Source organism: Asterias amurensis, chromosome 5, assembly GCF_032118995.1.
Source record: "Asterias amurensis chromosome 5, ASM3211899v1".
NCBI lineage: Eukaryota > Metazoa > Echinodermata > Asteroidea > Forcipulatida > Asteriidae > Asterias > Asterias amurensis.
The window spans coordinates 26,645,392-26,671,896 of NC_092652.1; the positions used below are offsets into that span (position 1 = coordinate 26,645,392).

The 26,505-nt window shown below is 39.2% G+C and overlaps 1 protein-coding gene across 4 annotated transcripts in view; it reads right to left on the reverse strand.

Moving 5' to 3' along the window:
* Positions 1–358: 358 nt before the first annotated feature.
* LOC139937723 (uncharacterized) overlaps positions 359–26,505 on the reverse strand; it is a 44,285-nt gene continuing 18,138 nt past the window's right edge. Inside the window, exons 4-11 of one of the 4 annotated variants that reach the window (XM_071933008.1) lie at positions 22,172–22,221; positions 18,915–18,945; positions 17,314–17,349; positions 11,871–11,938; positions 11,012–11,098; positions 10,249–10,392; positions 9,519–9,655; positions 359–8,946 (exon numbers count right to left, since the gene is read on the reverse strand). In XM_071933008.1, the coding sequence (XP_071789109.1) occupies positions 3,297–8,946; positions 9,519–9,655; positions 10,249–10,392; positions 11,012–11,098; positions 11,871–11,891 (6,039 nt within the window). In that variant the 5' untranslated portion in view covers positions 11,892–11,938; positions 17,314–17,349; positions 18,915–18,945; positions 22,172–22,221 and the 3' untranslated portion in view covers positions 359–3,296. The remainder of the gene's footprint in view (positions 8,947–9,518; positions 9,656–10,248; positions 10,393–11,011; positions 11,099–11,870; positions 11,939–17,313; positions 17,350–18,914; positions 18,946–22,171; positions 22,222–26,505) is intronic. The other 3 variants (XM_071933009.1, XM_071933010.1, XM_071933007.1) reach the window with 3 other exon arrangements.

A 26,505-nucleotide genomic window follows, 5' to 3' on the forward strand; every position in this document is an offset into this window, starting at 1 on the left:
GAAGGATGCCAACATTTTTATATTAGGGAGCTTTCGTTTTGGACGACGGATGGTTCTGCAACGGTAACAATGAAGTTTGGCGTCATCTGCGCATACGTCGGCTTTGAGAACGGTCGTCCTTCAATTTCTATGACCGTACTTGGGATGAATCTGCGTTGTGCTGAAAACGGCAACGTTTGGCTGAAAACTACATAACGTTTCAGGAACATCCGCCGTCGAAAACGAAAGCTCCCTACTGTAGTCACAACAAATAAGGTAAGAGTTCAATTCCATGTACGGCTACAAGCCTGCTATGGTCACTAATACGACAGTCCTCCTGTAACGGACGAAACAAAAAAGAAGAAACAAAAATTGTTGGTTTTCGTTTGTATTTGCACAGGCAATTTATTTGTACTTGCATTCCTCAGTAATGCACTTCACATGACTCTGAATGTACATATGTAATGATAGTATATACATCAATCCCTTATCTAGCGATTCTAATTTTATTATCTAAAAAAGTAAAGAGAAAAACAACTCTTCTCTGTCTAGTTCTACAATCAACTGGTAGAATTTGTCTCTTCATGCCACACAGAGTATAAATCTATGCTACATCAAATGCATAAAAATAGGACAATTGCAGCAATCCGCCGAGGACAATTTTTATATACTTAATCACAAAAAACCTGTCTCTCGAGCTAGATTTATTAAAGAAATGTTGAAAAACAAAAAGTGCTCTTGAGTCATGAGAGTTATTAGAATACATAACCTATTTCCTGATAAGTTTTAACATACCTTGATTTTAATACTTGTGATACTGCTTTGCCTGCTAAAAATACCAAAACAAAAACTAATATCTAAATTATCTCTCAAAACAAGGTTATTCTATGAATCTGAATATCAATAAACTCAACAAAATCACTACAATAATGAGAAAGCAATGTTTGCCTCAAATTTGGGCAACGGAAATGTAAATTTATCTAACAAAAAATAATAATTTTCCATGCAAATAGAACTCTTGTATGTAACATCACAACGTAAAACAGCCTTCTGAAATCCTAAGGACTACTTCTCGGTAGCTACTAAATGCAATGGCTCAAAAAAATGTGTTTTCAATGACTATCCTTAAAGATGGGGGCATATGCTAGAGATAACACAATAAATCTTTATAACTTCACGCAGTTAAAGATGCTATGTCAGATTTTTTGCCAATTTGACCTCAAAATTTATATTTTGATGGGGGTCGAGAAAGTTACAAGCTTTCATTTGAGCCATTGCTCGAATAAGTCCGCCAATTATTAGTAGCGGTGAAATAAAGTACTCAAAATAACTTTTTGCCGGGATCCCGACAATATATCACGTGACCAATTCTTATGTGTTTTATAAAAAACGTTTTAAATTTTTGTCATGGTTCCTGACCATTAAAAGTAAAAGTTAAACTTTATTTTGTTAGAGCGAATGACACTCTTTGAAATACCATTCACTCAAAAAAAACCTTTTTTTAATGTTTAGGGCCAAAAATCTGACATAGCACCTTTAAGTCGGTTCACATTTCAAAAGAATTGCAAAAGCGAAGCAACTTTCCCCTTGTCACAATTGGAAAAACATCACGTACACGATTGTTTTGTATAATATTATTCGCTAAAAAAAGAAAGAAAAAAAAAAGAGACTGCCCCCCCAAATTACCACAAGCATATTACAGTATAGGCCTATTGTTTTTTTTTCTTCAAAAAGACAAAAAGGAACCTTTTTTCCCCGAAACTCTGAATTAAAAAAACAAAGATGTAATGTCTTCTCTACTTGAATCACAATTAATTATTACACACTCTTGTTTCCTCCCTCACATTCCAGCACAACAGGTGTTAAAATTATAACAACAACAAAATGAACCTGTCATGTTTTCAAGCTAACAACAGCTTAGTTTTCTATGATAATAAATACAACTCAAAGAGTCGCTTGTACTGATATATACATGTATACAGAGGCTATGCCTCAATCACAAAGGCAAAATATAACTTCACAAAGATAGATCTACTCATTGCCCCTTTAAAACGACAAAACAAAACACAGCTTGACATTTTAGTTTGGAAAGCTTATGACCAGGCCCAATTTCATTGAACTGCTTAAGCACAAGAAGTAGCTAAGCATATCAAAATTATGCTTACCAGAATGAGGTTACCAGCTAAACTAACATTTCATGTGAACAATTTGTGACTGGTATTTTGCTCATTTCTGCTTAGCAAACAATTGTGAAGCAAGATTTTCTGCTTAAGCAGCTCTATGAATTTGGACCCAGGACTTGCCTTCTCTCTGATGTCATATTTCTATAGCAATGCGGGAGGTCTGTCATACTGGAGTACTAACACATGTATATGCACATGTATAAACATGTACTACTATGCACATGTATACTTTCAAGGGAGCTGAGAAGGAAAGAAATAAATGGCCCAGTGGTGATGATGTTCAAAGCACAATTATCACTTTTATAAATTGCACTAAATAAGAGTCACACACTTGCAGGCCCTGAATTTCCTTCATGAAGGGACATGGCTGTTTTTCTCTGGTATGTGGTACTTTAAAAAAAAAATTGCATTGGCACTTTGCAAAGGGCACCACAGCGATTGCTTTTGGTGCCGTGGGTTAACTCAAGGCCTGCGCTTAGTGCCATCAATCGTTGCGCTGTGCCGCACATGTTCCTGTAGTTCCGGTTGAGTGTGCATAGTATGACGAGTACTCCAGCATGGCGAGCGATAAAAGAGGGTTTTCATCTGAGTAGGTCTTTTCACTTTCATCGTGGAAGTTTTTAAGTACCAGAATTTTGTATTTAAGTAGTTTGATTAGGATACAAACTGAAGGTGAATATGACTTTTCTGAATTTCTAAATTACTCTTTCTGAGCTCTGCAACTTACTCTAATCTACAGAATTCGGATAACTTACCAGCCTGGTAGACTAACCATTTGATTAAAGGCTGCTGTCTATTCAAATACTTAAATAAGTCTTTGTGCACACATTAATTTCAAGTGTTTTGTAACAATGGTTTCCTCAAGTATTGCACGCTATTACATAGTTCCATAAACATACAAAGCAATTTGAATGATCAGTCTGTGGGAGACTTTTGAGAGACTGGTGGCAGCAGACATAAACGGCCCTTTCTTGCGGCTCTAAACGTTCGGCTTATGCTCAGTATTACGCACATAGGTCTGAGCATGCGCACTACTGGCAAGAACTATGAAAAAGGACCATCCAAAAGTCTCCAATAGGTAAAAATACGTTACTATTTGACTGAGCATGAAAAACCCAAGTACTTGGAGTGTCTTCAAGCTGGACCAGGAGATGGAGGAGGTCCTGGGTGTCTCATGCCTGGCTGTTGCTTGAAGAGAGGCTTCCCTAATAAGGAAGCCGCAGCATTTTGAGGTGGCCTCAAACCGGCTGGAGAGGCCACCATCACAGGTCGTTGACCAGCCATCATCATGGGTCTCTGGCCAGCCATTAGCATCGGTCTCTGACCAACCATCATGGTTGCATTTTCTGGTTGGACTTGAACGCCTTGAGGAAGCATCTGCCGCATTCCTGCTGGAACAGAGACCATTCTCGGAACCATGGAAACTCCACCGGGAAGTTGCATACCACGAGGAAGAGGTACACCACCAGGAACAGCCATTCCAGCTGGTAGAGCCATTCCTCTAGGAAGAGCCATACCGCCTGGAACAGCCATTCCCCTGGGGAGAGCCATGCCACCCGGAACAGCCATACCACCTGGAACAGCCATACCAGCCGGAACAGCCATGCCACCCGGAACAGCCATGCCACCCGGAAGAGCCATACCACCCGGAAGAGCCATACCACCTGGAACAGACATACCACCCCGAACAGCCATACCACCTGGAATAGCCATACCGCCTGGAACAGCCATACCGCCCTGAACAGCCATACCACCTGGTAAAGCCATTCCTCTGGGAAGAGCAACTCCCCCAGGAACAGAAACTCCCCCTGGAACAGCAAGTCTACCTGCAATGGAAACACCACCTGGAAGGGATGCACCACCTGGAAGAGCCATTCCAGCTGGTAGTGCCATTCCCCTAGGAAAAGCCATTCCACTGGAAACGGCTACACCTCCTGGGACACCAAGACCAGCAGGAACACCTACACCACCTGGAACGGCCAATCCCCTTGGAACAGCTACACCCCCTGGAAGGGCCATGTGTCTGGGAACATTTATTCCACCAGGCATAGGCATTCCCCCTGGAACTGATAATCCACCAGGAACAACCATTCCTCTTGGAAAAGCTACACCACCAGGAACCGCCACACCACCACCAGGTAAAGCAACACCACCTGGAAAAGCCATTCCTCCGGAAGTCGCTACCATCCCTGCAGGAACAGCCATTCTTGGTAAAGCAGGGATTGGAGAACCACCTGGTGAAGCAGCAGATAAACCAATACCACCACCGGGAAGAGCAAATGTGCCTGGAACAGGAGAACCTGCTGGAACAGCTAACCGTGGAGATGCCATACCTAGAGGACTCATCCCTGGGGCAAGTGTGAAACGGACAGCCCCTTGAGGTAAATTACCCAAAGCATTAGAAACAGCTGCAGCTGAAGATGGGTGGGCAATACGAATCATATTCTGTACAGGCATACCAGGTCCACCAGGCATTCTAACGAGGGTTACACCAGGCGGTAGAGAGTTCGGACTTCCAGCAATCATCCCTGGTATATTTCCATGGACAGCTTGGAGAGGAGATTGAAGCCCATGTAATGGTGAAAGGACAGGTATTGGTGAAGGAACTTGCATTGGAGATGGTATCCGCATTGGAGACTGAATCCGCATAGCATTCATAGGAATACCAGTAGGAGACCCAGCAAAAGGTAATGGGCTTCGAATTGGGAAGGGGCTTGGACTAGGACTGGCCCTTTGAAGAAGAGGACTAGATGGTGAATGAGAAGGTGGTGGGGTGCCATCCTCAGGTCGGGGACTAATTGAAGGGTTGAAATGCTCAGGTGTCTCTTGAAGAGCCCGCCCTGGCTGTGTTTGAACCTGTAAAAATGGTGACCGAACTTGCAATCTTACAGGCTGACCAGCAGAATGGATTGGGCTTGGAGACCGAGGCACTCCGATCATTTGTTCTGCACCTCGAATCAACATTGGAGGTTGACCAGGCACTACTCTAACCAACTGAGGTCTTGGGGGCAACATCTGACCAGGGGCCAACATCTGCTGACCGGGAACCAACATCTGCTGACCGGGGGCCAACATCTGACCGGGGGCCAACATCTGACCTGGGGCTAACATCTGGCCGGGGGCCAACATCTGACCAGGGGCCAACTGTGGAGTTCGTACGAGCATTTGACCAGGAAGTAGGCCAGGACGTTGAGCCAGAACTGCACCAGGTGTCAAGCCATGCATTCGGGTTAGAGCTGGTCCAATAACCTGACCAGGAGATGGGGATGATCCTGGTGTTAGGGCTTGTGCACGAACTAGTGCGGGAGAAGGAGACAATGCAGGTCTTGTTGGGAAAACTTGACCAGACTCTGAAACCAATATTTGCTGTTGACTAGGACTGAGAGAAACCTCTTGTCCATGAGGTGGCAAGAACATTTGACCAGTAGATGTGACTAAAACTTTGCCAGGTTGAGGTAAAGGCTGGCCAGGTGCAAGTAATACTTGGCCCGAACGAGGAGGTAATACTTGGACATGACGAGGAACTAGTATTTGACCAGTGCGTGCATCAATAAGCTGTCCTGGACGTGGGGTCATAGCCGGACCAGGAGGGCGAATCATAACCTGACCAGGACGATGCGGTAACAGCTGTAATTGACCAGCAGGATGATTGGGATCATGGGCTAACACCTGACCTTGGGTTAGAGCTTGAAGTGACATTCCTTCACTGCCTGGAATGGGTTGAGGAGTTCCATGAAGCTCAGGATGCAGGGCTGGGTGTCCAGCAGGGTTCATAAATTGCTCGGCAGAGTGGACATGTTGCCCATCACCTTCGCCCTGAGTCAGTGGCATCATCTGCATCCCATGAGGTAGCTGCTGCTCTTCCTGTTGATGTTGAGAGCCTTGTTGCATTGGAACCTGTCCTTGTGACTGCATCATCTTTTGTTGCACATGTAGCCTGGCCTGCTCTTGCAGTTCACGATACTTTTCCATTTCTTCTGGAGGAATTGACAAGTTGTCTTTTGCTTGAGGTGGAGGTGAAGGAGATTTCCGCTCCATTTTGACCCCGCTGTCCTCCTTTCTGGTTATGGTTTTAGTTGGCGATTCATTTCCAGTTTTCCCATCTGGCAGATTTTTCTTGGTTTGTTTTGGGGCTGGTACAGAGGGTACTTTAAACAAAGTTCCATTCGCTGATTTAGCACCTTGTGTTTCAGAATCGCTGTCTTCAACTGTCGTAATACTATCATCAGCTTTAGTCTTCCCTGTCGATGCTTCCTGACTTTTTCCAGCGGTAGACACTTTCGGAAGCTTTTGAGTACCAGTACCTGTGCTCTCTATTACTAGTCCTCCTCCCTTTGTTAGTTGTGTCTGGTCTTCTAAGTTAGCCAAATTCTGCAATAAATCAGAAATCTTCTCCTTTGACTTGATGCTTATTCCTGATGAAAGCTTTTCAGTCTTAAGACTTGGTTCAGAAGCAATACTCTCCTTCAATGCTTTGCGAACTCTTTCTTTCAAATTAGAGCATCCTGATGAGATCTTACTTGCTGCAGATTCTTCAATTTTTCTTCCCTTTGACAGATCTTCTTTACGTTTGTCTAAGAGAGAAGACCTTATGCTTGTTCTACTTGATACTGGTGACCTGCGGTGTAAAGGCGACCGACTCCTTGAGCGAGAGTATCTACTAGATCTGTAATCCGAGGAATGCCTTCTGGGAGAGCTGGACCAAGATCTTGAACGAGACCTTGATCTACTATGTCTGCTTCTAGAATGCCTTCTCGATCTTTGATAGTCAGAATCGCTATCACTATCCCTGTGCCTGCTATGGCTTCTTCTTCTATGTGATGATTTCCGAGATGAGCGGTCGTCATCACTGTAGGATTTAGAGCGGCTGCGAGACCTGCGACTTGAGTCCCTTCTGTCAGACTTCCTGTGTCTATCATGATCAGAATCATAATTTGAGTCATCACTGTAGCCGTGAGACCGCTTCCTACGTCTACTGCTTTTGTGGTAATCGTCATCAGAACTATAATCACTTGCAGAATGCTTACTGCGTCTACGTTTGTGCTTCCTGCTAGAGCTACCAGATTTGTTGTCTTCATCATTGGAGCCTCTTGGTGAGTAGGATCGGCCACGTCGATGTGAGCTCCCTGATCGATGCCGCTTCTTTCTGTCATCATCTGATCGGTCAGATCCACGAGAGTGGCCTGATCTGGTGGATCGTCTTCGTTTTCTTTTCCGTTTCTTCCTCTTCTTTGTACGTCCTCGATCTGAGGAATCTTTGGAGCTTTCCGCATTAGCCACAGATGAGGTTTTGGCAGTTGCAGCAGTATCAGGATTTTGGCTACTTGAAAGTCCTGGTTCAGTCTTCCCCTCAGCACTTTCACAGGACTTTCCCGCTTTATCAATTGAGTCACCGTCGTCTTTACTGATGAGCTTGCGAAACTCAAAATGCAAAGGGTTAACACTGAATGATATCCTTGGTTCTGCAGCGGTGTAGCATATCATCTCCATAGGCCATGGTAACGTTGTTGTGTCATCCTTTCCCAATACCGCCAGGTATCCAGTGTCAACCTTAGCAAGTACTGGAGGATTACTGGAGGGTACAGTCTCAGGAAGTGATGCACTAGAGGAAGCTACAACTGCACCCTCTTCAGAGATCTTTGGATTAGTTCCTTTATCAGTGCCACAGCCTCCAATACACTCCAATGCGCCGCCATCGCTCTCCTCTTTCTCAGTTTGAGGTTCTTGACTCGCTGGTTCTTTCTTTATTGTTGAAAGAACGTCACTTTCCTTGCCAGGCTTTGAATTGATGTTTGTGTCATCCTTTTTCTGAGATGACTGTTCATGATTCACCTCAGCTATTACCGTTTCCATAGTGTTTTGCTTCTGTTGGGGGGTGTCAGGAGCGACTTCCTTGGTTTGGTTAGTCTTGGTTTCCGTTTGAGTTCTTTGTGGTTGAGGTGGAGTATTGCAAATTGTCATTTCAGTGTTGATATCACTTCCTCCTTCTGCAGAGTCTCTTTTCTTAACATTGCTTGGCTTATTGCTTTTGGGTTTCTCATTTTTGTTGGATGGTTTCCCATCAGAGTTATTTCTCAAACTGGGTCCATTTTTTGAGGCGTTTTCCACCTCTGTAATCTTTGAATCTTTTATTTGAACCTCACCATTACTCTCTTTGGTAATCTTGGTTTCATTCTGAACTGTGTCTGATGAATCGTTTGCCGCCTTGACGAATGTTATCAAATTTGGGCTTGTCTTAGATTTGCTGTTTGTTTGGGACTGGTTGGTTTGATCTCCTCCAAAGCTACGATTGATCTTAACCTTTCTAGACTTCCTGGTGTTCTTAGTTGGACTCTCCTCCACAGAGGAACCTTCCGTTACGCTCTCAGCGTTGTTTTCAACTGCAGCATTTCCTTGATCTCCTCCAAAGACAGAAGACTGCGATACCTTCGACACAGATGTCTTGGAGAAGCTGAAGGATAAACTATTCCTCTTGCTGTCTGCTTCTTCCTGTTGACTTGGAGAGAGTTTCTGCTGCTGGTCATTCTCCATAAGACGTTTCCGAGCCAGGGCCTGCCCGCGTGTTTCCCTGGTATTTGAAGCATCACCCTTCTTGTCGTTGATATCCTTTGGTTTCTCCTTACCACGCCCTCGTGGTGACTTGCTGTCTCCTCCACCGTCTACTTTTGGCTGAGGGTCGTAGATGTTTGGGGGAGGGACAGTGCATCCACCTCTAGACTCGCAAGGTGTCGCAAGCTCGTCTCCTTTACCCTTCTTGGCGTTTTTGTGACTGCCGTTGCCGACACTGAAACACAAAAAAATATGGAGAACTTCATAATATAAACCTTATATACACTTGCAAGCTGGGCGAGGCAGTTTCTGAACTCGCAAAAAATTTACAGAGCAACTTTTATTCATTCTTTTTATTGGAAAGAATAATTTTTGAAGTTTTGGTTCTCGCATATCAATGTGTCATTGGTATAGCCCCTGTTTATCCTGAAAGTTTACTTCAGGATTTTGAACCAGCTAGAAGTCTGTGTTTTACTAACAGTCTCTTTTGGTTCCTCATTATTTAAAACTAAGTAATATGGTTCCCGCTCTTTCCAATCTGCTGCTGCTCAGTTATAGAACAATTTAGAAGAAGTTTTCAAACAGACCGAGACATCAAATTCAAACTGGGGTTAAAGCATAGAAATGATCAATTTGTAGAACCGTTTAATTCATGACAGTGCACAGGGACCCCACAGTGTTATGCATTTTATAATTATGGTTTTATCATTATTATACAATTTTTGAAAATATTGTAACAGGAAACAAAGTATAAAAGTATAAATCTTGGATGTAACAACCCGATGTCTTTGTACAATGTCTCCGTACCTCTTGTCAGTAGACTGTACCCTCTGCTGTGCCATCTCATGAAGTTTCTTCAGCTCTTTCTGCCTCTTCTTTTCTTCCTTCTTCACCTTGGATCCAACTGTACGGCCAAACTCACGTGCCTTCAAGTCCTTCAAACGCTGTACATATAAATCAACAAAGACAAAACATGATTGGTTCCACTGCCCTCATGGAATTTCGCTTGGTTTATTGTCTTCAAACTACTGCCAAGGAGTAAGCAACTTCCTTACAAACAAAGGGGAGGTCCTGTAGAATATCATAAAGTTTTAAGGCACTGTTCACGTTTGGTGATTGCCAAAAAACCAGTGTTCTCATTTGGTGTATTCAATCATAAGCATAAAATAACAAGCCTGTAAAAATTTGGGCTCAATTGGTCATCAAAGTTTACAAAAAAAATGATGAAAGAAAGTGCTTTCAGATACGAATAGAAGACTGATGGCATTTCCACTTTTTGATAACCCCTTGAGTTATAGATCAAGGAAGCTATTTGTATCCTCAGTAGTAGGGAAGTACATCAAAGAGCAAAACTTCTTTTTACAGGTTTGTATTTCATGTTGTGAATGACCGAACAATACATTAATTATCTTTAATTTGTTTTGTCAGCTTCACCTATTGTGTTTAATACCTTTTAATCTTTATATGTTAAAATCTGAAAATTTGTTCTTCAGGAAGTGACTTGAAGGAAAGTTCAAGAAGAGTAAAGATAAATTACCTGTTTATGGTGATGGTCATAGGAGTTGATGTGATTCTCATACTCTGTGTGCTTCTTATATTGTTTGCTACACAGCTCACAGAAGTAGCTTGCTTTCATCTCAGACAGAGCATCATCTTTTGCCTTCTCCTTCTCAGCATTCTCCTGAAATTACAACAAATGTCTTAAAGGTTTAAAGAGAATTACAAATTACATGCCAGAATAGAAACCTTTTTCACACTTGTCTATTCCCTGGGATTTCCCAGAAAAACAACGGGCAAGCCTTTTTCACACTATGATTGCTTTACCCCCGGCCTGCCTCAGCTTATGGGCATACACGAAGGAATAGTCACCCCTGCTCTGGGGTAGAGGTAAGCACTAAAACCCCTGGGGGTGATCTTGAATCGTGCCCTGGAACCCTGTTAAATAGGGACCTAGGCCGGGCGATGTGAAAGTGCGCCGGGTTGACCAAGGGGGTAAATAAACAATTCCTGGGGCCTTCCCTGGGCTGCGTTCACCGTGGATAAAGCCCGGTTCATACTTCCTGCAAATGCGAAGCGAATTTATATGATGCAATAATCAGCACGCTATTCCGATTGTGACGCATTGATATTCACTTCGCATGAAGCATTCGCAGGCAGTATGAAGCAGGCTTTAGAAAAGAGAGTGAAAAGGGCTAAAGAGAAAAGTGTCAACGGAGGAGGAAAGTTTGTAATGATACGCTAGAAGTTGAGGGTGGGGTCAGGAGAATTTGTAATGAAAAGGTACAAGTTGAGAAACACACCTTGTATTTCTGTCTCAACTCTTCCGTGTCTTCTTTTTCCACCTCCATCTTACGTCGGTGAACTGTGACCTCCTCCGCTTGCTCCAGCTGAAAATAAGTATTCAAACTAATGGAGCAGTGAAGTTTTGAACAAAGGTCTTGGTGAGGACCACCAACTAAGAAAGATTTAAGATCCCCACTGCCAAAATCTACCTCCACCGACAAGAGAAAAAAAAGTGTTCATTTGGCGAGAGCTTGCAGCCCGATTCCAACATGCCCTTTTGGGGGTTTTCTTCTATATAGCAGCACATTGTATCTCTGGAAAATGTGCTTTACAAGTTTGATTTATTATTAGTGTCATAGCCCAATTTTCGCCAAAAGACATTCTTGTCGAAGAATTTTTCTGTATTGATATTTCAACATGACAAAATGTACAAATATTTGACATAGGCAATGGCCAATTTCAAAATGCATAATGTACATGGTTGATATTTTAATAAGAAAAGTATTCACTTTTTGCTTAAAAATATCGATGGATTGAGAGTATTGAATGTCAGATGGCAGTTCATTCCATAGTTTGTGGGCAGCCGATGGAAAGGATCCGTCACCCAATGTGACCGGAAAATATATCATTTTTAATTAACTACCACTTACACTCTAATGTGCAGATGTTTTTGTGCTCTTTGTTAAATGAAATCTCGTTGGTAAATTTAGCTATATAAAATATAGATCTAAATATTCGAGTCAGTCGGCAAAAATCAGGCCTAATATCTGTATGGGCAAATACAACTTTATTTCAAACCATGATGTTTGAAAAAAAAAAAATGTTTTATTAAATTCAATTTTTAAGATAAAGTATATGAATTAGAAAATGTCTTACCTCCATCTCCATACGCCCCATGCCCAATCCATCGGACTTGATGATAATTGGTAGCGGCTCAGTACAACCTAATGGACAAAAGAGCAAGCACCAAACAGACATAAATAGTCAGGGTGTCTATATCTCAATGTAGGTAGAAAGCCATGCCAACAAATTCAGCTCCAAATACTTTAAAGTTTTAGTCAAAACTGGTCGTTTCTTCGACTTGAAACCGGGCTAGACCAAGCGAGTGTTAAGGTGACTCTAATATTAGAATGAGAGAAAAGTATGAGATTTCAAACCACGACCCGATGAGAAATACAAGTTACATTTACTTTTTTCAAAGCAATTATAAAAAGTTCCCTGAGATTTGAAACAAGTCTTTTAAGAAAAAAACTTATTTCTTTGGAATGAACATCCACAAGAGTTGAGACGATCTCTTCATGGACAAACATCATTGAGTCGCTAGGCATGTAAACCACCCAAGCTGCTACCTTAGAAACAATCAAATTTGTTTCATTAAAAAATATATCTAGTCTTCTGTTTTGCTAGGCAGTGGAAATGTTGCTTAGCTACTCTATGATGTCTGCCCAGTAGAGACGTCAGCTTTGACAATAACTCTCTGAAAGGAATCAAACTCTACAAAATAAAAAACTGGACAGATTTTTTTTGTAGGGCAGACACTTTGGAGTAATTTATATCTCTAAAATCTCTACCCACAAAGACCTGTCAGTATCTGATTCACTCCAAAGTGGAAGAGAAGATCTGTTTGATCGCAATGAATGACTTCACTGATTCGTCAAAGAGTTTGATTCCGATTTAAATCAAGAAGTGATTCCAGGCAAGATATCAGAAAATTTATCTCACCATATGACTTGAAATTTTGGAGACTTACAACTCCAAACATTTCTGACACACATTCAGAATCCAACCCGTGGAACCATCCACCGTTTCAAAACACACTTTTTGTTGATCATTTACTATTGCAACAAAATTGTTTTCGCATTTTTTCACAGTAGATAAATGTCTGTCTGTCTACAATGTCTATGATCAAAGCATATTTTTTTATAAAAACAAATCGGTGACATGCTTGCAAAGGGATCCTGCATTTAACAATATATTTTAAAAATAAGTTTTTTGTTTACAGATTCAAATCTTAAATAAGGTGGTCTTTTTGCCTGTCAAAGAAATCTGTTGGTTTGGAAAACTGGTGAATATCAAGGAGCTTTAAGAATTGTTCATATCTTTTGAAGGAAATTTATTTGATTTAAAATGCAGCAGTGCCCTCTAGTGATAGCCATTAAAGACAGACAGAGATAGCATCTAGAAGACGCCAAGCAGCATGGCAAAACAGGAAAGCTACAGTTAATGTCCAAAGGGGAGTAAGACATTTCCCGCTCTTTCTTAATCTACATCTCAGACACGTATAAGATTATATAAGATTATCCCAATGTTGCACACAACACAGTTTAAACCAAACTACAGACAAGAATCAATAAACACCAAAATGATGGGACAGTACAAGCTCCCTTCGGGAAAAAATGCACTCACTGGTCTCAAAACAACAATTTGTAACAACATTTTGGGACTACTCAAGCACTGTTATTGGTTCATTTCAATAGTTTAAAAAAAAAGAGGGAATGATGTTATATTAAAAAGTGCGAAGAGAGACAAATAAATATTTTTAAAATGACTGATACGTGTGCACAGTTTACCGTGAGTTTACGTCTCTGGTATTAAGTTTACTGTGGAGTACAACAGGAAGAAAAATTAAGATGTGAAAATCAACACAGAGTCGACAGAGAATGGTTGGGTGATTTTTTGTCTTCTTTCTAACTAGCTGTTTGTTGGTTTTTGTTTTGTTACACATAGACTCAACGTTGAGGTTGACTAGCCATGCATACACCTCGAATAATCAGCATACATAAACATTTGTAAATGAAGACTATTATTATAATTGTGCACAGGCACCGTTCTGGGGGTAACTGTTTTCATTGCATGGCCCCGCCTAGATTAAATCCCGTATTGGTTTGGTTTATTTACCTAGGGAAGATACTGGACTGATACAAATTAGATGGCATACTGCAGGGCTGTTATTAAGCCAACTAACCAAATCATAAGCAAAAATTGTACACAGCTGCTGAATTTAAATCTCCAGGCAAAACGTTTTTAAATTATTCTGCGAAAAAATCTTCGAAAAAGATTCAGAGAATAATATTTTGTATTACTGCCAAAAGAAAAATATTTTTGTGTTGAGTTTTTTTTATATTTTTTTTTTACATTGCTTTGAATAACTGAGTTTGCATGTGAAATGTGAATCTGGATTTTGGTTAAACAATTTCTACAGCCACTGTTAATCCTGAATCCTCTTTTAAATATAGCAGCTTGACAGTAGCAAAGCAAATACCTCTGTCATCAGTTTATTATGCTTGTTGGTTTGAGGTGTTTTTTCTCTCCTTAACCAAATATTAGATCCATCTTAAAGATTCATGGAATATCACACCTTAACCCCATGGGATGAATCGAGTGCAATGCCAAGGCGAGACACTTGTACCTCGCCTTCAGCAGCAGTGCACAGACACACATCTACACGCCACCAGACTAATACAAAATGCCATTTTGAATAAATGTGGTTTAAGATGGTGTGAGTAGATGAATGTGGACAGGGACCAATGGACTGAATATTCAAATCTATTTTTTTATAAGTTGGCATTATTTCTCAAACGATCCTGCAAATAAAGAATCAGCAAATGCGGAAAAGAAATATATAGAATTCCACATTACCGCTCATTTGCTTAAAATGTTGCCAAAGATTTTGTCAAAAAAAAAAAAAAAGGGAAACCCGCGAACACAGAGAGGACACAAATCTGGAAAAAATGCTTGCAGTCTTCTTTAAAAAATATGTATGATTTTAACATATACTTACCATTATATTTTAGTACATGTATTTATGTGTATAAGTTTTGGTCCCCTACATATAGTAAACAGGCATATCCACATACAAGTACTTATCAAATGTATTTGAAAAACATATCGTTTTTAGACTGACATCTGCGACAAAAAAGCTCAACTGAGTTCTGAGAGAAGAAAAAATTTATAAAAGGGGAAATCATAGATACAAAGTACATTGTGGTTTTGGGGTTTTTGTTTTCCAAATGAAACTTTGTTTCCTTTTTTCCACTCCTTTTTTGAGGGGGCGGTACGACTGTATTCAAGTACTAACAATGTACCAATCTACAAATGCCTTTTTTCAGGAGTAATTTTGACGTCAGTCTAAAACAAAAAGAATGCCCCAAACATTTAAGATGAGGTACTTGTATGTGAATGCGACCCTGGAAAGCTACTACTGGAAGTTCTAATTGATAAACCCAGCACATGTTAACAATAATAAACCGCAAACAAGCTAGTTGGGGTTTGTACAGTGTAAATTTCAAATCAAGCACCATATAGATCGCCGTGCAGTTTAATTAAAACAAAAAGCTTGTGTAGAAGACAAACAGAATTTAGGACAGCGCTACTTTTAGACTAATAAAAAATAATCATTAAACTTTTTTCTTCTCACATCTAAGTGACATTAAAAATCCTGTGATTTGTTGTGCAAGAACCAAACTGAATTTTGTCTTTAGTTGGAAGTGATGACTCAACGAGATGATAGAAATGAGGGGAATTCTGTTGAGATAGCTGATGGGAGTTTTAACGGTTGATTAGCGTTGTTGTTGTTGTCGAACCAACCCTCACAGAAATAGTGTTTTGGTAAGGATGAAGTGACAATCTTTGGAGGTGAGTTAAAAGTGCCATGTGAATAGTGAATTGTTAAAATCTAAAGAGAGTATGTTGATCAACTACCAGCGTACCACAATCATCTGTAAAGAGCTACACGCCATCATTATACAGTTATAATCATTAAGAACAAAAACAACATTTTCAAAGCACAACAAGAGAACACAAACAAGCAACCACACCTTGGGGAAAAACAAAGACGCAATGTTTTGGGGTTTTTTTTTTCTTCTTTTTTTGAGAGAGGGATGAGTATAAAGCAGGAGGGGGGAGGGGGGAAGGGGTATATGGGTTAGTGAATGACTGCCGAGATTCATTAAAATTAAAAAAAGCTAGAAATAATGAAATAAACAAAATTCAAAACTCCTGGGGGATACACACGATATTAAACCACTCGGCAGTACAATCGTAAAAAGAGTTGATGAAGATGTTGCATGCATGATAGGGTGGCTTACGCTCTCTATCACAAATTTGTTTTAAAAAACCATGGCAAAATTTCCCCCAAACAACATCGCTCACCGTTAAGTGTTTAATGAAGGTATTGATCAAAACGACTGATTGCTCTCTTCAATTATTTCAAAGAGGGTTGTTCTATCGGTTTATCTCGGCAGCAAACCCTTTGATAAGAACAGCTGCAAAGTGTTTTCTGTTTCCTTCCTGCAGTTCTGGTTGTTCATTAATGCAACCAATTTGGCATCTGGATTGAAATAAATTCGGAAAGCTCTTCATCACGTAAACTGAACTCTCATTAGCATAAAATTGATAACGCAGCTGCGCTTACAATGTGAAGTACGTTTAGGGGGTATGTGTACAAAGGTTGATGTAAACATGTCTCCAAAATGAATATTAGTATCTCTAATGAAAATGAATATTCATGTAACGTAATGAAGTCAATTTGCATAGCATATTGAAAAACAATCCATACAATTTTTCAATATAGACCTCTCATAATCAAGACCTATCTATTTCAGAAAATTATTTTGGACAAACGGTTCACTGTAAGCAGCTCTTATTATCAAGTTCCGGTTGTTTTGAGGATACGTTGCCATGGTTTTTTGTCTTTATAAATAACACAAATGAGTTCATTCAGTAGGGCAGTGTGGATTGCTCCTAGGTTTCCCCCTGACCATGCACTGCCACTATTAAGGGGGAGCTATATCCAAGCAAAGTAAAAAAGACGGAGCAACCCACAGTACCCCGTGTTTGGAAAACATAACTGTCAATTAGTTGCCCTCTCAACTCAGCATAACAAGATTCATAGCAAACAACCATCTGGAAACGGTTTAGACTCAGTTAATCTACATAGCAACAAGCCAGCGGGAGGTGCAGATTGATTCATAATAACCTCTAATTATTATCCAAATTACCAGTTTTTCCTATTTTCAAAGTTTTGTAAAGATATTCTCATTTTGCTTGTCCCTCACCCAGCATCTCTTGCTGGGTTCAAAATGACATGGAATTCTGTCTCACAATTGAACCTTCAATTGTGAATACTACAACAGTCTTCACTTGAAACAATTCCGATTTCCTCTTAAAAAATATCCCTTTTTTTATTAAAAACAATACTAAAAACAGTAACTGTTGTATGTAATAACTATAAAGTCAACATTTGGAAAAAGTGTGTTGAGGCAATAAAAAATGTTACATGTTTACGAAGTGCAATGGTAAATGTCTGGGCAGTTTTTACCTCATCCATAACGAGCAATTGTGATGATCCAATCGTCTGAAAGTCAAAAGTGTTGTCAGCCAACAGTTAATTGGGAGAAGGAAGGTAAAAAAAACAGAAGATAGTACGACAAACAAACAAACAAACAAACAGACAGACAGACAGACTGACAAGACAGACAGGACATTCACTTCATGCGACGACGGTTTGAGCATGAAATCACCAAATCACAGACATCAAATGATGTGTCACATGATCACATGCTTTGCCAACACACTCACATCCACACACAAACTTCAAGTACAAACTGAGGACTATCCCGCCATTTCGTTCCCCATCTTTCTTCCTCTATATTTATTCCCGGCATGTCCTCTATGGTTGGTGCACACCGTTCAACTGAGTAAATATTATTCCATTTTGGTACAAAACCTTGGATTCTACAAAGTACACATACATCCGCACAAACTAGTGTATAACAAAAAGCTATTGCATCCGAGACCTACGCATGTTGGAAAACTCAATGGGGTTGTTAAGCATAAGTTACAGTATAATAATTCTAAGAGAGAAGACGAAGCAAATTTTCTAAATGTATTTCATAAAGTCCCTGCTGATAGATTTCCTGAATAGCTTTTTCAGTCTACGGATATAAATACAAAACACCCATACATGAGACCTTTGTCACACTGCAGCCATTACATCGGTCTGGTTTCCCGTATGCAATTAACGTTTTAAAGTGCTGTTGATGGAACAATGAAAGGTTTCCGCCTGTTTTCACACGTGGCTTTGTTTGGGAAATTGTGAAAGATGACTGCCCTATGACAAAGGTCTATCATAGATCGATCTGGTCTGCCAACCCTAGGTTTACCTCGGCCTCATGACAACCATTCCTTTGCCTGAAACGCTTAGCAAATGCATCAAAGCTGTCATGGCAGCATAAGGCCTTATACTTCACAGAGGCAACGAAGGCGATTGCCTCCGTGCCCCCTGGGTATTGCCTTGGTGCCCTCAAAAGGCTTCAGCAAAAATTTACAATATCCTAATAGGATGCTCTTTACCAAGGAGAAAATGCCTTCGTGCCCTTGCCCTTTCAAAAAATGAAGCATACAGGCCTACAGATTCCATGAATTTTAGAATCCATTGCTTAAAATGGGCCAGGCATGAGGCCAAACCCTGATCGGTCTATGGGAATACACTACTTATACCACAATAACCCTCAGGTAGTGTTACAATAAAAAATATATTCTCTGCAAAACCAGCAAGCCACCACCACTTTTTGATTATGAAATACAGCGTTTTTGATGTTATAACTCAACACCAGACTCTCCCAAAAATTACCCACATCTTCCCTTCACTGTATGAATAATGTGAAAATAAATGAACAAATAAAAAATAACTAAATTAAAAACATCAATTAGAAGTTCATGCACAAACAAAAAATGCATTGAGCCAAAAATCATTCTAATAAGTCAATCTGATTCTAGTGCAATTTTACTCATCAATTTACTCAAAAACCCCACAAGGAAAACACACATGATAGAAAAAGTTCACTATCAATTCTCAAAAAAATCATTAAAAGCGTCCGAGAACAAGAAAGGAGATAATATTCCCTTTAAAACAAGTACCTGCAGCAATGCGGCTTCTGGCATGAAGTTACTGTGGGCAATACAAGAAAATGCAGAAACAAAAATCTGATCAGGGATATAGAGAAAAACCTATAAGTTTTATTTTGTGTACAGGAGCGATGTTTATTTGAGCATGCAGACTTTATGTTTATACCTCCATTACAAAGCAAAATGCAGCAAACCGTGGTTAGTAGTGGTGGACAGGGGGGGTATGGCTGGGTTTTTGTTTCAAGGGAGAAAGAGGGGGTCGGAGGAGGGGTGGGGTGTTACAGTTGTGTGGGTGTGTGAGCAAGATGACAATGGTTAATCCAGGAGAAAAAGAAGGGAATAAATGTCAATGAAATTATTTATCTCATTAATCATCAAAGAGAAAATTTGATGGTTTTTTTTGGTGGATTGGCATGATTTTCTATCCCTGCTTCTTTTTTTTTTGCTACATTTTTGTTTCCAGAAGGTAACTATATTTGTTGATGCCATTTTCATGAAGTTGTTAGCTTTCTCATTATTTGTAAATATTAACAAACTCCTGGAATTATCTTTCTTTTTTGAAAGGGGGTGTGGTAAAATCAAAGCAAACAGGTTTAATTTTGAAACGCTTTTGACTGAACACATAATGACCAAAAAGGTAATGACATTTCACCCCCTTCTTTATTACTCTGGATCCGCCCCCAAGAGATGAAATATGAGTCATGAAAAGATTAATTACGAAGACGAGCATTACTGAGTCAAACATGATGTACATTCAAACGAGTACAGTTTGTTACACGGATCTTAGGTAATAAACCGTTTCAATGTAGTGCACTCAACCAGATACATGAACATGAAAGTGAAATATACCCGAATGTATCTGATGTTTATTCTTTTAGCTGTTGGCAACAGTTCAAGTCTTGAATCAAGTGCACATAAACCTCAGATGTTTGCCTAAGCATTTGAAGGAAAGCTCTATTTATTCAGAGAAAGGCAACAATGCTGGCCTTGAATTTTGTTTCTTGAAGGGGCATAGTATATTTCTTCTGGTTAACGGCGCTTCTATAATTATGTAAGGACATTTTTAAATTGGAACTATGCAAAAGGCACCACAGCAAAAGCACAGAGCACCACAGCAACTGCTGTGGGTGCGGTGGGTTATTTCAAATCCTCAAAATGTCATCTGTATTCTCAATCCGGGAACTAAGTTTTAGTGTATGGTCCGAGAAAATGGTTTTTAAAAAATGATGGGTATATGTGTCTTTTATACCTTGAGAGTGTTTACTAAAATGCCCATAGCCGCACACAAACAGCGGGTACAAAAATAGCCAATTGGCAGCATATGGCATATCCAAAAATACCAATCGCAGCCGCAAATGGACTGTAGCACAACACCATTGTGGCTGTGAGTGGCTTCTACCAAAATGCCCATAGCGCATGGCCACAACAGGCTGACACAGGATTTAACTTACTACGCTCAAACAAAAAGGTCATAATAAAGGTCATGCCCTGATTTGACATTTCCAATGCTTCCCATGTCAACGTACTGTATGCATTTATATAACAAAACCAAATCCATTCTTAGAATTTTTGTTTCCAAATATTTTAACTGAACGTCAGGTCATGGCAAATTGTGAGTATTCTACAGATATGAATAGCCTCTATAGGGATATCAAAGTTTAGAATTTTGTTTGCATCAAATTTTTGCAACATTCCCCAAAAAGTGTCTATACTTTTAAAGGAATGAAACTTGCTTTCTGGCTAAATATTATCATGAAGTATATGTGTGTATGTGTGAGGGGGGGGGGGGGGGGAGATGAAACAGACTGGGTGATAACAAAGAGAAAGAGTTACATGACTACAGATGTTATTCCAATCCTATACTAGAATCAATTATCTTAGAGCTCTATGGTATAATTGTCCATATATAGCGCCAGTATTAAGTTACGACTTATGTAGCCTCACAGCTGAAGTGAACATCATATACGTGGGAGGTATGCACTTTTGGGCATGTTCAGTATACATGCATGAATCTTTTATGATATAATAATGGCTAAACACAAAACCAGTCGTAAAACTTGATAGGGTGAACAAATTATTATTTATATAATTTCTCTATTTATATTTGATTGAGTTCTTGCTTGCAAAGTGTTTTGAATTTGAGCTAGAATGTCTATTTGGAATTTTCAAGAAAATTACCGTTGAAATAGCCAGCAGTTTTGTATTTGTTGAATGATTTTAAGATGAAAACTTGGTTACTTAAAATGAAAGTGAGGAATTAATTTTTTGTTGATTGAAAGTTTATAATTTACTTCTCATCGAGTGTAAAAGTTTGGAGGAATCAATGTGACTGCATCAACAAACAGTGGGACTAAAATCTCACAACACTTATTAAGATGTGTCGCACTTCAAAGACATCTCACTGAAATGTGCTATCTTCCTACTGCAACGTAGAACTATCCCAACCCATGTTAAGAAACTCATGCCTTGTTTTGCCTATAAACTAAATCAAAGAGCCAACATGACCAGAATCTCAAAAGCTTTGGTGCCAAACATATGTAAACCAATCAAGCAAAATGAGTTGTTTGTCAACCCAGGTAATTTTTCTTTTTTGTATATTTGAATTTTGAAACTGTACCACCTTTGGTTTAAAAGTTGGTGAAAGTAGCACCACCAAGAAAGGCGAGAGATAAAAACTGACAGAAGGGGGATTAAAGTGGAGTTGTTTATTGAAAGTACATCATTTTATTTCAATGTCAATTTTATTTATCAGGAAGGAAGTTTCCAATTTAAAATAAGATATACCTTGGCAAATTTTTAAAACAAATTTCTTTTTTGAAAATTTAACCCCTGTTGGCCTGTTTTGGCTTGTTTCTCCATACTGGTATTTCCGACAAACGACTCATTTTGCTCGATCGTATCACATTATGAGGATGGATTTGGGAAGGTTTGAGGTTACATTTAGGTTACAAAGTTTCAAGTTTTGACAGTTACACAGAAAAAGGGATCAGTGAATGTTTGTGCTCAACAGATTTGATGATGGGAAGAGGATGATAATGAAATAAAGAGGGAAGGATGGGTGGATTCAGTATGCAAGGATTTGATGGATGGATGGGTGGATGAAATCAGGTGCTAAATTAAAGACAAACAACAAGATAAATCATGCTTGACAGCCAATGAAGAATCCAATAGTGGAATGGGTCAAATTGAAACTAACTCAAGCAAGTACTACATTCATAAAAAATGACTACGTTATATTTTAAATAAACAACAGAAAAATGGCAGCATACATGAAACAACCAATTTAAGTCTCTGGCCTTTTCTGGACTCTTTGCCGAGCCTGTAAGAGAAATGTGGACACTTTGCAGTTAGATGAGGAGGGCGATTCGGTGTTATATAAGGCTTTCAATCAAGCCATATAATGCAAAGGTATAACAAAGACAGTCATAACCATGGTGATAGAACCTCTACGAATCCCATTTCCTGCCAAAAATTTAAGGTCAGACTTTTGATATTTCATTTTCAACCAGCATGAAATCAATCCATGCTTTAATCTTCCCAAGATCAAAGGAATCAAATCTATAAATTGCTTCAATTCGATCTTTGACTTCCCGCTGTGGTGTTTTTTTTTCTTTCCACAACCATGTTTTGAGGCAATTTCCCGAAAGTTAATATTAAATTTCACTGACTCAATGAAGTCAGTGCAAAGATCATCTCCATCCTTTTTCAACAAGATTGTCACAAACTTTTGTACATAAAAGCTGCTTTTATCTGTCGTGTGGAGTTTCACTGGTCCGCACTCTGTTCACAGAAACTGAAACTTCTCTTTCGTAAAATAAATATCGTCAACTGTGATAAAAGGGCTCGACTGTGTCCTCTTTGCTATACCCTTACATGTTGTATTGAAGTGCTTGGTCCAAAAGTGAAGAATGGGAAACAAAGTCAAGAGATCATGCATTGTTTGTGTGTAGCAGACACTATTCACAGAGGTATTTACTACTTATTGTTGGAAATCTATACTCACGCATTCATTTGTTATTTTTGTGGCGGCATTTTTTACTTATAATTTTTAGAGACTATAATTGTCCAATCAACAAGCCTTGGCACGATCCCAGCCTGTACGAACCTCAACACTCTTTTAAGCAGGCTCAGATACCTGTATAAACTATCCAAGCAAACTGTTTTAGCACGACCTGATAAGCTGTCTTTTAATGACTGATGTACTTCCAAATATTCTAGAAGTAAAGTTTTGGTTTCTCATGTTATTGAGGCTTGAAGCATGCTGGTCAAATTGAGCACAAGTGTTGAATCTAACTTGTGTTTTCAGAGCACATTAAACATAAAGTAGGTCGACACTCCCAAGTGTCAATTATTCACAAAGAACATGCATATTCATGATGACAGTATCTCCATTTGGTTGGTCAATTATTGATGACATTAACAATAACAGCAATCATTTGGCCAATTACAAGTGAAAGAATGAAAGAAGAACGGGAGGTTGGGGAGGTGCAGAGTTTTCATTGGGTTAGTTCTAGTGCTGGGTGTGAATGCAGTCATGTTTCGTTAACATCTTAACGTTAAGTGAACTGATTAACCAAAATCCTATGAAAATCCTCCAATCACACAGAACAGGACAATTAACAACAGCAAAAATAAAACGAACAGCCGTCGATTTCACCAAACTCTTCCTAACTTAAGACTAATCTTAGGACTTAGGACGAGTCCCAACCCTGCACTGTAGCATGCAGACCTTAAGATTAATCCCAAGTTAGGCAAGTTACTCGTCCTAACTCGAGATAAGACGAGTCCTAACTCTTTGCGAAATCGACCTCAGGTCTTCCATATGTTTAGCTTCAATCTATACCTTCAATAACAAACCCAAATTCTATTCTTATACCTTTGCAAATGAAAATAAAACTAAAGGTCATGATTTATTATGTTTTGGATTAACACACATGTATTTAACTGGGTTAGTATAATTTTAGGTTGGTTAACCAGTTAAACTGTTATCATTCCCAGCACTAGTCTATCCTGTACAGAAGACAGCAGACTTGTATTTTAGTAAACCCTCATTCTACTGGAAAACTAATTACGTGTGTGACCTATGTACATGTTTACAAGGATGTTATAACTGCAAATAATGTATAGAAGCATTATTATGACAATGTTGCATACACTCCAAATGAGATTATTTTTACTGCCTGTGATCCGTGTGAACAAGAGAGAAAAGGCATCCACCTTTGTGACAAACAGTAAAAATCCTGAGCTAGTTTTAAGTCCTTGCTTAAAAAGTAGGGGTAATTTTGGTAACCAATTTGTTGTATTCCCGTATGAAAGGTATAAGGCTCGACGCCTTTTCTTTCAGGCACACAAGAGTACTCTTTCTCAGTACTGGAAGGCCATTAGCAATCAAATAGTCCCTGCCAAAATTAGTTGCTCATTTCTGTTGCAAGTATTACCACAAAAACTTGTTTCCCCATTTCCGTGCAGAATTTAACCTTTCTAAAACGGTTTATAAATGGCAGAATTCCAATCAAAGTTTCGTTTGAAAGACAATTTTGCACATTATTTGCTTAGAATGCTCTTCCTCTTGTTACTTTTCATCACATCCTTATTCCTTATCCTTAAGAAAACATTTAAGACAGTCCCCGACTACAATTATTTATTTATTTATTTGGTTTAGCTGATCTTATCTAAATAGTTCATGTAGAATGTGAAGCTAAATTGATGAACCCAAGCAGGAAAGGAAAATGCAGTTTACATACACACGGCCTGGCATGCATTATGCAATTAAAAATGAGGAATTTATTTTTATTTTATCTGTGAGCATTCGTTGGCAAAAGCAATGCAAGCAGGGATTAATTTGTTTGTGTATTCATCAAAAATGATTGATCAGTTCATGTAAATAGTCAGACTGCTGATCGACAGCAATATCATTAAAAAAAAACTAAATGAAACTGGGGGGCAACCGTTTCCAATCAGCACAGCACCACACGTTGGCATGGAGATATTCCGAGGTTAACATAATATTAAATGAAATTGTCGCCCACTTCTGGAGTGGCTGCAGGGTTTTGATTTTAATTAGACAACAACCTCCAGGGGACGGTATAGGGTGAGGAGGATTCGAAAATTGAAGGCATGCAACTTATGGAAATTATTTATGATTGTAAAACATGAACCCTGTGCACCAATCAAGTTTGTGACGTAAGCGAGGTTAAATTAAGAGAGAAATTAAAGTGAAGGATTAACACTGGTATATTAATCACACTTCTTGTCTTCTTAAAGTGATAGCAATTTTATTTAGCTTTCTTGGAGAATTTTTGATAGATGTGGGTTTTGATGATAATAATACACTGTGCCAGGCTGCAATTGTGGTGATGCATCAACACAGTGCACTGTCAACCCTCCTACTATCTGACCATTCAATTTCATCCACTGTGGGTTTGAATGATATGCCATGTTGAAATCATCTACACAGTACACAGTCAACCCTCCTACTATCTGACCATTCAATTTCATCCACTGTGGGTTTGAATGATATGCCATGTTGAAATCATCTACACAGTACACAGTCAACCCTCCTACTCTCTGACCATTCAATTTCATCAAGTATGAGTTTGAAAGATATGCCGTTTTGAAATCATCTACACAGTACACAGTCAACCTTCCTACTGTCTGACCATTCAATGTCAACCACTGTTGGTTTTGAATGACAGATGAACTATGCCAGCCTGCATTATGATATCATGTACATGCAGGAAAAGCATACACAGTTAACAGTCAACCCTCCCACTGTTTGACCATTATATCAACCACTGTGGGTTGTTATACATATGTTGGCCTGCAATATCATGAAATAAATGCACACACAGTAAACAGTCAACCCTCTTACTGTTTGACCATTCAATGTCATCCACTGTGGGTTTTAAATGATAGATACACTGTTCCACCCTGCAATATTATGATATCATGTGGTGAATGCATCCACACTGAACACACATTGCACAGTTGTGCCACCCTACACGACCCATTATATTGAATGGTTTCAAAAGGTCATCTTGCTGTAAATACTAAGAGTAGTATTCTTAGAATATTTCTGCCATGATCAATTTCGTATTGAAGATCTACCGAAAAATGTATAACATGACAGTTGTTGTTTATTTACTTTTCCAAAAGTCAGTTGGATCACCAAGGTCAACAATAATGTGTTGATTCTTGGATTGCATGGTGTGATACGTAGTGTAAACTGCTTGATTACCAAACATGCTATTGAACTTTTTGGTGTTTTGGAAAAGGCAAAATGAAAGACACATTGCTCTGATAAAAAGAGCTCAATGCATTACAATCTGTGGTGTTTATGGGGTGTTTTTTCAGACTTCGAGAAAGACTCTGCTCGGGTTGAAATGTCAGGCCATTAACTATTGTTTGCATTATACCAACAATGGTCCTTTTGGTTGGTAAGCAGTTTGCGACAGCTACTGTACATGTTAAGTTTATATTATTCACAATCTGAGGTTACTCAGATGAGCACATTTTCATATATTTGTAAGACAATTGCTAATTACAAAATGACATTTTGCTTCTTTGTAATTAGTTCCTTTGTAATATACACAAATACTGTGAA